At 41.3% G+C, this 13,993-nt stretch overlaps 1 protein-coding gene across 4 annotated transcripts in view; it reads right to left on the bottom strand.

The window, feature by feature from the left end:
• The window catches only part of PRTG (protogenin), a 135,966-nt gene extending 123,658 nt beyond the window's left edge, over positions 1–12,308 (bottom strand). For 3 of the 4 annotated variants that reach the window (XM_064570444.1, XM_064570445.1, XM_064570446.1), the window contains exons 1-2: positions 12,004–12,306; positions 9,439–9,741 (exon numbers count right to left, since the gene is read on the bottom strand). In XM_064570444.1, coding sequence (XP_064426514.1) covers positions 9,439–9,741; positions 12,004–12,097 — 397 coding nt within the window. In that variant the 5' untranslated portion in view covers positions 12,098–12,306. Of the gene's footprint in view, positions 1–9,438; positions 9,742–12,003 lie in introns of all 4 variants that reach the window. The other variant, XM_064570447.1, reaches the window with a different exon arrangement.
• Positions 12,309–13,993: the final 1,685 nt, after the last annotated feature.

Here is a 13,993-nt window from a genome sequence, read left to right as displayed (position 1 = left end):
TAAGAAAAGCTGTGATCTCTCTTTTAAAAAGAAATACCAAAATGGCAATTCCAACATCAAAGCATTTTTTTTCCTATTATGTGTTCACTTTGAGGTCAATATTTTAATTGGAGTTACTTTAAATCCAATCAGAGGGACTCAAGCTAACTCAGTTTGAAAGCTGGGGGGGGGGGAGGAATTAAACTTTATCATTCTTAATAGGAATTGGTGGTGGGTGGAGACAGGCAGTATAATCTATTTCTATTAAAATACTAATACATTAGCAAAAAATCTGTTAAGATGAAATTGGCACTATTTTGCTTAAACACTGAGTCAATAAACATCAGAATACACTATTAATTAGCAAAACTAGACACATTTGTAAAGTTATACCTCTCACATACTATGTCAACCTTCAGAGAGCACAACTATTATGAACTGCCCAGTGCTAGGCAAAGTAACTTATTTTTCTGACTCTTAAAAATTGTACTAGTTCAAATTATCAGTATTGGTTTAAGACTCCCCCCACCAAATTTGATTCCGCTATGATTCATGGCAAGAGTATGAATTCTTAAAAGTACCAAGATAAATAATGGCCAAGCTATTTTAACTTTTTCTCGGTGACTTAAATGGTTCTCTTACAATGTGTGATTGGACTCAGTCTTATAAAAAAATATAATTTATTGACCATTTATGTAGAATTACAATAACGAATTACAAAAATAAGGGCACTGTGTTGCTCAACACCCGTCCCCCCTCCTTTTTGGCCAGCTACCCATTTTTACAGATAACACAAGGTAGGGATCAGAATGATTAAGTGATTTGTCTAAAGTCATATAAATCACCAGCAATGGAGAAGACATAAATGACTGGTTTTCCTGCCTTTTGTCGTTCTGCTTTTCCACTGCAGCTCCCAGCAACTTGGTAAAATAAATAAATAAAATAAAATAAAATAGCCGTACTAAGAATATTTACCAGATATTGGTACCTGCCAAATTCATAATTTCTTTATGAAATGACTATTAAGAATAAGAAAAGAACATTAAAATTCTGTTTTGACACTACTATTTACCTTAAAATAAGGAAATGTGCATTTTCTCTTCTAGTTTGAACTGATGATTTGTTCTACTCAAAGAACTTTTTTGGAGTAGAACACATGATGCCAAGTGTTCCACCATCCGTGCATGGTACTAGAGCCACTCATTAAGAGGTCCGGTTTTCCAGAGAAAGACATGTATCATATGACCTCACTGATATGAGGAATTCTTAATCGCAGGAAACAAACTGAGGGTTGCTGGAGTGGGGGGTGGGGTGGGAGGGATGGGGTGATTGGGTGATAGACACTGGGGAGGGTATGTGCTCTGGTAAGCGCTGTGAATTGTGCAAGACTGTTGAATCTCAGATCTGTACCTCTGAAACAAACAATGCAATATATGTTAAGAAAAAAAAAGAAGAAGAAGAAGAAGAAGGTAGCGGGAGGGGAAGAATGAAGGGGGGGAAATCGGAGGGGTAGATGAACCATGAGAGACGATGGACTCTGAAAAACAAACTGAGGGTTCTAGAGGGGAGGGGGTTGGGAGGATGGGTTAGCCTGGTGATGGGTATTAAAGAGGGCACGTTCTGCATGGAGCACTGGGTGTTGTGCACAAACAATGAATCATGGAACACTTCATCTAAAACTAATGATGTAATGTATGGGGATTAACATAAGAATAAAAAATAAATAAAGATAAAAGAAAAAAAAAAGAGATCCGGTTTTCTCCTTCATCCAGCTCAACTGCTACTTGGGTCAGCAGTGGCTTCCTGGCCTCAACAGGTGACCAACCACCTATAGGCACAATCTTAATTTTACTAGCATAAATAGCTAGCCAAAACGAAAGCAAACACAAGGAACGATACGGTGAGAAAGATGAAGACTATGAAATCCCTGCCCACTACCACTAAGTGATCTAAGTAATCTCAAACAAGTATTTCATAATAACCATTCAGAATTTGTCTGCAACTTTGTATGTGCTAGTTAACATACTGTAGTGTCTAATTCTTCTCCCTTTACTTACCCCTGATGCCCTCTCAAGACACTACCATTTTTACATCATTATCTAGAGGACGTTAAGTTGTTTCTGCCCAAAATAAGTCTATGGTACCGTTGAATTAGCTGAAAAGATTTCTGTTAACCATTCACCCCAAGAACCACCTACCACACAGCAAATGTAATTCTCCGGGCTGTTAATCTCATACAGTTTTACTTGTCTCCATGCAGCGCATCACAAAAGATGTTCCTTATCACTTACCACACATGGAGATTTCTCCTATCTTTCTCAACACTGGAATCCATCACATCAAGAAAATAAAATGCACTGAGTAAACAGGGTTAAATAAAATTTGTTTTCACTCTTTGACTAGATATCCTCAAGAAAAGATCTAAAAATACTGAGATCAAAATGAATGGACCTATAGAAGGGTGAACTCTTTTTCTTTTTTTTTTTTTAAGATATTATTTATTTATTTGACAGAGAGATAGAGAGCACAAGTAGGCAGAGAGGCAGGCAGAGGGAGAAGGAGAAGCAGACTCTCCACCAAGCAGGGAGCCCGACGTGGGCCTCGATCCCAGGACCCTGGGATCATAACCCAAGCCGAAAGCAGCCGCTTAACCAACTTAGCCACCCAGGCGCCCCTAGAAGGGTGAACTCTTAATAGCAGGTTTCAAAGTACCAGGTGTGTGAAGAAGGAATGGAGAGGCAACATCACTCCCACTTAGACAAACAATGACCCAGATGCATTTTTTTAATCAAGCTTCCTTCACAATACTAAAAAATAGTAACTAGTTCTACAATCAGCAAATTCAGCACTGTTAACACCAAAAAATTAGATTATCAAGCACAAGACAGAAATAGTTAAAAAGAAGTACTGGCCCAGTATCACTTGGAAAGAAGTTTTCTACCTCTTTCAGAAACAACAGTTCTCAACTACTGGGAGGCGTGATTTTGCCTCCAAAAACACATTTTTGGTTGTTACAACTGGGGAGAGGCCTGCTACTGGACTGGCATCTGGTATGTAGAGGCCAGGGATACTGATGTACATCCTAGACTGCATAAGACAGTGTCCACAATGAAGAATTAATCTAGCCCCAGATGTTGATTGCACCAAGACTGAGAAACCCTGAGAAATGTAACCTATGGTAGAAATACAGGATCATTTTTTTTTTAAGTTGGTGGAGTGAAAGAGATCCATTTTGAGTACTACTAAAAAGACTACAAAATCGTAACAATAAAAAGCCCATTTTGGAGGATTACTCCCAAAAAATATGATTTAGAGAAAGTAGTCTATATAAAGCAGCATCATTTAAAAAAAAAAACAAACTATCACTGATTTCCTATGGTTTCATAAAGTCAATTTTTTTTCTATTTTTTTAAATTTAAATTCAATTAGCCAACATATAGTACATCATTAGTTTTTGGTGTAGCATTCAATGATTCATTAGTTGCATATAACACCCAGTGCTCATCATCATAAAGTAAATTTTTAAAAGAAAATTTCCCTGGGGTGCTTGGATGGCTCAGTTGGTTAAGCGTCTGACTCTTGATCTCAGCTCAGGTCTTGATCTCAGGGTTGTGAGTTCAAACCCCTCATTAGGCTGGGCATGGAGCCTACTAGAAAGAGAGAGAGAAAGAAAGAAAATTTCCTTTCCATCAGTCCTAGGAAATAAGCCCAGTGACGACACAAATTTGAAACCAGAACCCTGAACAATGATTGTGTTCTCCAACAGTCACTTGATTAATCTAGCCACAAATGCTAAAGCTATTAAAAAAAAAAGGCATATACATAAACATGAGAAAAGGACAAACCCTCCAGAAACAGAAAAAACAAACATTTTTAATTCATCCCTTCTGCTCAGCCTATAAGAATTTGGCTTTTAACACTCATCAAACGCAGTTTCTGAGAACCAGAGGTTGAAAAAAGAAAAAAACAAGGAATGTAAAAGTCAGGAAAGTATTTGTCAGATTAGTGTCAGAGACCTTTGTGAGGATGACACCTTCATCCTCTACAATACATATCCCTAGAGGGATTCACTTGGCTGCAGAATTATAGCCACTGAAGGTAATTTAGTACATTTTTACCTTTTTTGCACATCACCGTTGTCAACTGCCGACTGTGAACTTGCTCTGTGCAGATTACCATGTTAAAGCAACTGCCAACATTAATTACTTCAATGATTACAACTGTGTCTTCTTCTTCCTCTCTTATTTACCAAATTTAAATGATGAGCTTAAAAAATGTTTTACTGAAGAGTCTGGACATTCAGAAGTATTATAGTCCTGACTGAAAGTGAAAATCTGGGGTATAATTTTTAGGTTTTCTCTTAAGACATCTCAATAATCACAGCTGTTCTTAAAATTCAAGTATGAGGGTCGCCTGGGTGGCTCAGTCGTTAAGCATCTGCCTTCGGCTCAGGTCATGATCCCAAGGTCCTGGGATCGAGCCCCGAGCTCCCACTTCAGGCTCCCTGCTTAGCAGGGAGCCTGCTTCTCCCTCTCCCACTTCCCCTGCTTGTGTTCCCTCTCTCACTGTCTCTGTCAAATAAATAAATAAAACTTTAACAAAAATTCAAGTATGATCCTCAACAAAATGCCTAACATTATTATTTTTCACATAGTCATTGCCAATTTAAAAGCTGAAAGTAATCCATCCTAACTGAGCGAATCTGCCTATGAGAAATAAAAATTCTCTCTCAAAATTGTAGTCAGGGCTATTAGGGGTCTCAAAAAAGTAACCTCAAATGTATTTATTTATTTATTTATTTATTGAAATAGTGCTTCAACTTAAAGTCCTGCTTAAAAGATTTGTTTTGGGGGGGACTTGAGGGAGTTTTTGTATTTTGGTTTTTTTGCTAGTCTTTTAGATTACTCTGGACTCCATCAATAGGCCCAGCTGTTAAACTCAGGAGCAGTGACAACAAATCCCTTGGCAAACAAGTGCTGAGAGTGAGACCCTTTCTTTAGAATAATCAGAGATAGTTGATAGAAGAGGGCCATACCAAATGCCCTTTCAAAATTCCATTAAGAAGCTGAACAGAAATAAACACATTTATATACATCTTAAAGCAAATTATAATTCTACCCCTCAGTGGATCCTGCTTGGTTATAAAATTAAAAATCCAACAACTTTGAAAAACAGTGAGATAGTGTTACAGGTTTCTGAAGATGAGAAATGATCCTCACTAATCAAGTGCAACGTGGGAAAAACTGGTTCCATTACCCAGAGATTATCAGGTACCTGATAAACCTTTTAAGTAGACAGACTTAAAGAACCAAGTGTCATTGTATATAAGCCTGTAGAACTCTATGTGCTTTTACTTCCCTGACTTAAGCAATTTTAAGATGGTCAATTTTTAAGTTAAACATGTACTCTTGAACCATAACCCCTTCTCTTTAAAGATGATTTTTCTTGGATCCCAGAAAGCATCATCTGAACCTTATCTACAGTGTTGGCAGATGGGTCTCTCTAAATACCTCAGTTCTTTCGTTATTTTTCTGAAATCAAATGACTTTTACTTTTGTGTTACAACTGTTGAATTAGGACAGGTAACTGTTAACAGCCTGAAGTGAATATGCACACATGTAAGAGGTGTTCCCCTTTACAGCATCTACAAATCTCAATAAAAAGTGACACTGTAGCAAAATCTTGCCCATCTTGGGTCCTAGATCACTAATAAAATTCTAAATTTAGGCTAATAGTCTCATAGTTCTTTCTCTTTTCAACCACCCACCTTTTTTTTTTTTTTTAACATGAGTCATTAAATGTTCTCAATATATTTTAACTCATTTTGGGCTATAATTTATGTATTACTCCTTAAAATAGAAACCACACTCATAGAACAGTTTTTCATTAATCTAACTACAACAACAAAAGCCCTCAAGTTCATCTCCATTTAAACTACATCCTTTTAAAGGGAATTACTATTGCTATGTAAAGTTATAGATACAGACCACCTCCCCCGTTCCCCCCCAACTTTACACATGCAAAAACTAACTTCAAAATTTTGGCGGGGGGGAGGGGGGAACATCATAAAGTTACAATACTATGGTCTTCCGGCTAACAAATGCTCGCTTAAAAAATGATTTTTCACCCAAGTGAACAGTCCCAAAATACCTAGAAATATAAGCTGGCTTTATGTTCTCTTTCCCTGTATCCTAAGACTTCAATTTCCACCTTTTATGGAAAGGAAATAAACAACTAGCTTCCTGTTCAATCACTCGCTTACAGCCAGTCTTTTACACATCACAGAACACAACCCGCCTCCTCCTTTACTTCTCTCAAACGTCTCTTATCTTAATTTAAACTTGTTGAAATATGAGACCATTTTACCACACTAATGCGTTCCTATGAAATTTATCTTACTTTAATGTTAAGAACGCAAGAAACATCAAAATGTCCATGGATTATTTCTTATTCCTAAAATATTTAAATTAAATTATTTACATAGTGAAGACTTAGTGCCATTGAAAGTGAAAATTCAATTTGCCAAAAGCTAAAAATATTGCAATTTATAGGAAACGGCTTAATCTTCTGTTCTTACTATTGTATACAACTAGAAAAAGGGCCTCCCACATACTCTCCTTTCTATTCTAACTCCATGAAAATGTAAAACGGCTAAAATGCTTATCAACAAAAAGGATTACCTTTTTAAAAAAAAACCTAAATATTAATTTAACCCTGTACTTTCCTTTAAAAATGGGATGCCTTAGAAAAACTAAGTTAGACAAATTCTTTTGTGCTCGGGTGAACAACAGGAAAGCAAAGCCTCCAGGCCTTTGGGGAGGAACCCTGTCCCTGCAGCCAGCTCTGATGTGCTTGGGAGATAAGACTCCATAGTGACACTTAAGGAAAAGCCTGTTCACATTTGAATTTCTGCATTCCTCAAGAACAATTCATGGCAATAACTAACTTTGCAGGAAGAGCTACATGAAAGCTTTGGCCAATGAATGAGGGTCATCTGCTCTTTATCACAAGGGTAAACCTCATCCTGGCCAGTTTCTAACCTTTTAACCCTGTGAATTCCTAATTTACACATGAATAATGGAATTCTTGCCTAGAGTGCAACTTTCAGCTTCTAGTTCCTAAGTTTAGAAACCAAGACTTGATTGCCTATATGTGTTAAAAATCTAAAACTTGCACAGATTAAAGTTTTAGATTTTCAGATGCTGTACTCTTACACTTCTGAACCAAAAGATATGCTTGCTGACAAATCTTTGATCAGAAAATAAAAAGAACATAGTTGCACCCTGCTGCTATCAATAAGTAGTAGAGACCAAGCTTTTTTTTTTTTTAAGCAAAACAGAATGTCCACTTAATGCCTATTCTCTTCCTGTTTAATATGTATAACATCTTTACTCTGTACATAAGATAAAGTCATCTGAGCCTATATCACTGGACATTGCTCTTTAAACATCCAAACTAACTTTGTGAATTCAGAACCTCTAAGAAGTCTCATATTTCTAAAGAAAAATTTAAAACCACTATGCATTCATTTTAGATCTATAATACTGAATGTAATTTCCTAGGAAAATATCTCCACAGAGTTAAATAAAACATGTGCTTATGAAAAGTGTGGTCCCTATAACTGAGTACAGTTGACATTTAACAGCAATGTTCTACACAGTTTCACTAGAAAGTTTTTGATACTCATTATATGAAAACTACCTCACAACAGCTTTCAAAACTATTCACATCTAATATTTATTATCCATAATTTTTACACAGTTAAAAAATCTAAAGATATTTTAAAAAACCAATACTAACATTTGTTTCACTGTTAATTACACTTATTATCCTATACAGACTTTAAAGCTCTGTGTGTTTTCAAGGCATTTCTGAGTGCCTTAGAATTTTGTCAGGCTACTAAGGAGGTCCTGGAAATAATGTGTGGTCATGATAAATGCTTCATCCTTTCAAGGCCCATCCGCCCTCCTCCACCTTTCTGTCCTGCTCCTCTCCTCTCCAGCAAAGAACTACAAGCTACAGTTCCTGGGTATGAAACACCTTCCACAACCCTGAAAAGGTGACAAAATTACAACTCTATACAACAACTTTATGTTACACAAAAAAATAAATGAACAGAGCACACTATCTTGAAAACAGCACAGAAAAACCGTTAGTCAACAACAACAAAATGATATTGGCCAGTGATTATGACAAACAAAAAAGTTTATCAGAAATTTTCTCAGGTTTTTGCTATTCTTGGGGGGGGTGGTTTAGAACTGGGAACTTTTCTACCTTTCTGATATATTTCAATATAAAAGTATCTTTGCTTGGATAATTTTCTATAATTAATCATTACTGCACAAATAAAATAAATTACTAATATGATGGTGGCATAAATATGGTCATACACTGTTAAAATAGTTAAAGTCACCTAGAAAATCCCTGCCAGTAGCTTTCTAAATTTCAGCTGTGTAGACCCTGAAGAAACTATTTCCTAAAGAATATGCTTTATCTCAAGAGCTCCCTCTTCCTATTATTCATCCTGTAAATGATCAATTTGTCAGTAAAGCACAAAATCTATCTTTTGCAGATTAATAAAAGAATGTAGCTGCAATACTTATAAAAACTATTTTTAAAATATAGTTGTCATTGTTTTAAGATTTACATTTTCTATTGTCATCTTGAGTGTTGCACATTTGATCCCCCAAAGAGGTGGAAAGCCTCAGTGGAAACAAGGAGTTCCCCATTCATCCTAGGCCCATCTTTACACTCAACAGTTATCAGGTCAACCACCAAGCACTGGGTCACTTGGACAAATGGCTGATCTGACAGGGCTGTTAATACAAAGGAAATCATTAGACAGCAGACTTTATGACAACTGGAATAAAGGGGGTAGATCTGTTTTAAATCCATTAGGCATAATATGGAAATGGCCTTAACCTCTTTCTCTCCCAGCAGAAAAAGACTAGGAATACTTCAAAGGCTTGAGAGCTACTGACCAATGCCCTCTCTACAATTAAAAAGCAACATGAGTGATCTTAAAGCTCTCAGAGAAATGGAAGATTGGGCTTTAAGAAAGATTTAGCACTCAAGGGTCATCTACAAAGCAGAAAGATTTGCTTGTGATTTTTAAATTTTAATTATTAATTTATGAAAGATGAGATTTTAGAGCTTTCATTGTATTAGCCAAACTTTTACACCCAACTCTTTTCATAGTGTGAAACACTTGTAAATTTATAGAAAGCCACTTCTACAGGTTTAGGTGTTCTAAAACTAACTTGACTTTCATTCTCAATCACTTATTCAAACTTATATTTTTTTCTCAGATTTTTCTGCATGCCTTAGTTAGCATCAGCTACTATCTCCAGGAAAATTCTTAATGTTTGTGTGATTTTTAGGGTTAGCACATAGTGAATCACAAAATCATCAAAATGTAGCAATGAAAAATGTCAAACAATGAAGAATTTAAACACTTACTTGACAAGGTAAGATGCGCTTTTTGACTAAGAATGGCTCCATATTTGTTCATTGCCAAGCACTGATAAAATCCTTCATCAGACTGCTCTCCTCGCTTGCCTTCCGCTTCACTGATGTATAAAGAGCCATTAGACAGAACCTGGATCCGTTTATTTTCAGACACTTTTGCTCCATTTTTCAACCATGTGACCTTAATAGGAACCTCTCCATGAGCCTGGCAATCTAAAATGACTGGGTCCTTTCTTGTGACAGTTACATCCTGTGGTTCTTTTATAAAAAACAGTTCGCTAAAGCACCACACTCCTATAAGGAAAAAAGGGGGGGGGGGCATATGCAGAATTACAGATATAAAATCATTTCTTTAACACATAATTGTAAAACATATTCAGGGTGTAACATGACAAAGTTTAACAAACATATTTGTTAACTGATAAACACCTTAATAAACCAATCTAAGTTCAGCAAACCTTTTCAACAAATCAGAAAAATCATCTTTTACAACACCTACTCTAAAAGCAAAGGCAAGATTTCATAATCTTCTATGCCTTGTAAGAATCCTGTTCTCAAGCTCCTTGCTAGAGTATCAAAATCATCAGGAAAACTCATGAGCACAAGCTGTTTGCTACTTTTACAAGCTTGTCAAAAAGATCTTGAGCAGAGTAAGTCGTAAAAGTCTAATTTTACAAGAAATCATTAGCAAAACTCCAACTCTGTGAACAAGCAAGTTTATTTCCTTGTCCCTTGAAGTGTTTTGGACCCCTTGGCACCTACTCCTTTGGGAAGTGCATTTATCTTTTGTGACAAATTACAAGTTTGCATTTTTATATCTGTCCTTTTACAGCAAGGACTCTGTCTCCTCTCCTCGAAAGAGATCCATTTTACTTAATTTCTGCAGAGTAAGGTAGGTATTTAACGGACAAACAGTAGGCTTTGAAACGCTGGTAACTCTTGCTGATTGTACTCAGTAGGTGATCGGATTAGAAAACTTTCATTTCTTCTTTCTTTCCTTTCTCTCTCTCTCTCTTTCGAACTACCAACTGCTGGAATAAAGTGCGTGACTAATTGGTCCTTACTGTCTAACAGGGATAGGAGATTGCTTAATTGAACAATATACATTTTATCAGAGCAAAGGAAAGGTTTTATCCTAAGCATACACATCGACCCCGTCCTTGCCAGGAGAAAGCATCCGATGACCGCCTAATACCCTGTCACCTCCTGCATTCTGCGCAAAGGCCAGCTAAAGTCTGGCATACTGATCGGGGAGTGTTAGAGAAGTTTGGGGACATTTCATCTTCCTTATGATGTTCTGAATACATGATTACAAATTCCCGGGACTGATCTGTTTCTCATCAAGGCAGGTCCTCGGAAACTTCACACACTAGTCACGCTCCCACCCTCGGGCTGCCGACTTCTAATATATGCCCTGGGCGACGCGAGCGACCCTAACAGCCCCCGCGCTGCGAGGACCACTCCGGAAGGCGCCCATTGTGTTTCCGAGTCACATCTGACTTTGATCCTTTTCTCATGATAACAGAAAACTAACTCCTCCAGAAAAGATGCAAGTCCGGGGTTTGTAACCTGTAAATAAATAAAATAACCCATTCTCCTGAACATTTCTCCTCCTCGCCCCCCTGCAATCATCACATCCACTTTACACTTTTTATCTCTTTGAGGATAAACCAACGCAGACGCAAATGAGAAAAATCAGTTCATCCAAGTTTGTACAAGGTTAACCTGGAGTATGGAGTGATCTTCACATTGGTACACATCTCGGGCCCTGCCCCAAAATACCTGGCTGGGCGGGGGAGGGGGGAATCCTATTTATAGGATTATACCTGCCTTCTCAGCTCCCGGTACCTTCCTCCCCTCCCCCCACCCAGCACAAATCGGCCACGCACCTTCCAACCCATCTTGTCTCCAATTCCACCCCTCCCTCCCTCCTCCTCCTCCTCCTCCTCTCTTGGTTTGGATCTGGGAAAATGGGGGCCCTAGAGGTGCTGCCCTGGCCGCTGAGTTCACCTATTCTCTCCCCTGCCCTAAAACGTGGGGGAAACCCCCACTGCAAAAAGGGGAAGCCGCGAGAAACCGCGGCGCCCCCTGCGTGGCCAGGCTGCCACTAAGGAAACAATATAAATAAAGCCACGTGCGCCGCGGCGGCCCCGGCGGGCAAGCCGGCGACCGGGCCGGCGGCGGGGAGCTGGGGCTGGCCGCGGAGGCGAGGACGCGGTCGGAGCCCGGACAATGGCGCGAGGAGAAAGGGGTAAGAGTGGACAACGGGCGCCACGGCCCTGCAGCCTGCGGCTCGGGGAGCGCAGCGAGGAGGGGCGTGTGCCGGGAGAGGCGCCCACAGCTCTGCCCGCGCCCCCGCAGAGCCCCCGGGCCGCCCGCGCCTAGCGGCGGCTCCACACTGGCTGCGGGGAGGGGGCAGGGTCCGGCGGTCAGCGCACCGCGGAGGACCTCGCCGTCCCCCCAACACCCCCCCCCGCGGTTTCCTCTTTCCCCAGCCCACTCGCGCCGGCTCAAACCCCACAGGCGCAGAAGAAACGCAGCAGAAAGCGCGCCCACCTGGACCTGAGCCGAGGAGCAGCAGGAGCTGGAGCGCGCGGAGCAGCATCCCTGGCGGCCGCAGCCGGGCGAGGGGTCGCAGACAAGGCGCCATTCAGCGGGGCTGCGCGGGCATGCTCCCCGGCCGCCCCGTAGCCGCTGTCCGCCTGCCGGCCCCCGCCTCCGGGTGCTCCCCACGCCGCTGCTGGACGCGCGCAGCCTGGCTTCCCTCTCGGGCTCCGGCGTGGTGTGGCTCGGCGCGGCCGGCGGCGGTTTCTGCGGTCGCGGCGAGGCCGGCGCACGGACACCCGCTCGCAGGAGGCGGGGGCCCGAGAGTCCGGCCTGGGGGCGGAGTGAGGCGGAGGCTGGAGGGGGCGGGGGCGGCGGAGTGGACAGCGCCGCCGCTGCGGGCCTGGGGACTACTTTCTACATCTGGCCCCTGGTCTGGGGACCGCGAGGTCGGTGCGGCCGGCGGAGGGAGACGCCAGGAGGGGGGCCCCGTGGCGGCCCTGTCGCTGCCCCGCGGGGAGGGGCGGGCCCCGCCGGACAATGCACCTGGGGGGTCAAGCCCCGGCTGAGGGTCTCCGGCCCGCGGCCCCGCCCCCTCTGCCTGCCCGCCGCCGTCGAGGACAGAACCACAAAGGCCGAGTCTCGCGGCCCAGGCTGCCCCCGGGGCCCCTCTCCCGCCGGCTCGTTTAGGATTCGGGGAAGGAGGAGGCGGGGGTGGGGGAGGGATGGTGTTGAGAGACGTGGAGAGGCCGGAGACTTTTCCCCTGATGGCCCCTGCCCATCCCCCTCCTTCCCTCGCACGCCGAGGCCCTGTGGAGGGAAAACGGACTATTCCCACTTCGGGGATCTGTCAGCCTGCCTGGAGGCATCTCCGGGTGCCAAGCCCCACATTTGGGGACGGCTCTTACCTTCCCTGCCCCCCATCAGCTGCAGCACTGGCTTAAAAACATCTCCAAAAAGTGCCCTGAAATGAACAATTACCTTTTGGGGAGACGTTTTATTATCTTTCTCAAGTTAGTCGAGTTCTTTAATTCGTGAGAACTGTGCACACAAAGGGCCCTGTCCTAAGAGTTGAGGCGAGGTAGGAGATTTCTAGATTCTCTGAGCTTGCCTTGGGGAACTAGGCTTTCATAGACTACCTGGTTAGAAGTTAAACTGACCAGGAAATACACAAATGTTATTAATTTGTTCACATCTCTTAAAATTAAGGATAACAAGAGGAGGTAAAAGGTACATTTGAAAATGTAATCAGATTGCTAAACATATGTGGATCATAGAGATCATTTCCATGTGGATTAGCACTTGCTAATCCAAAACTAAATCTATGGCACATGATGAGGGCACAGGCTAAAAGCTAACCTTAATGAAAGCTGCTGACAGAAATCTAGCTTTTGTCACTAAAACATCAACACACTGCCTTTAGCATGTTCCCAAAATACTCCTTATGAAAAAAGGAGGGGGCGGGGGCGGGGGGCTGGAGATCAACAGTTTTAGAACATCTGCTGGGAGGGCAGCACTACCTACCTTCCCCGGAAGCTTTCTATAATAAGGATCAGCCTGTTTAACAGTTTTAACCCGTGTAAAACAGTAATACCCTTGGCTATACTGCCTCCAAAACTTTACTTATAATTTAGATGAAGTAAAACAATTTCTAAGCATCAGAATAAAGGTTCAGGGAAAGGGGAAAATGTTGAGGTAATAAAATGAAATACTTGGAAGAATGTTTTAAAATTTATCTGATAAATTTACACAAATTTACATGACATTCTTAACTGTTCCACTGAACTAAATTTTCTAATTGTATGACATTCTTCTTCCTCTTGACTCCTTTCTCCCAGTTTCCTTTCAATTGACCCTAAGTGCTCATATTTCCTGCATAAGAATTGCTAATAAGATGCTTTTATACTCTCTTTCTTGAATAAATCAGAAGAATAAAGGCTGGGGGAGGGGAGAGAGAAGCTAAAAAGCAGGGAAAGAACTTTTTTTTTTAATTGACATTTGC

Source organism: Mirounga angustirostris, unplaced genomic scaffold (genome assembly GCF_029215605.1).
Source record: "Mirounga angustirostris isolate CCGP_5_RB_7025 unplaced genomic scaffold, mMirAng1.0.hap1 SCAF_9, whole genome shotgun sequence".
In the NCBI taxonomy this organism is placed as follows: Eukaryota; Metazoa; Chordata; class Mammalia; order Carnivora; family Phocidae; genus Mirounga; species Mirounga angustirostris.
The sequence above is the reverse complement of the archived record's forward strand: the minus strand, read 5'-3'. Positions and strand labels throughout refer to the sequence as shown.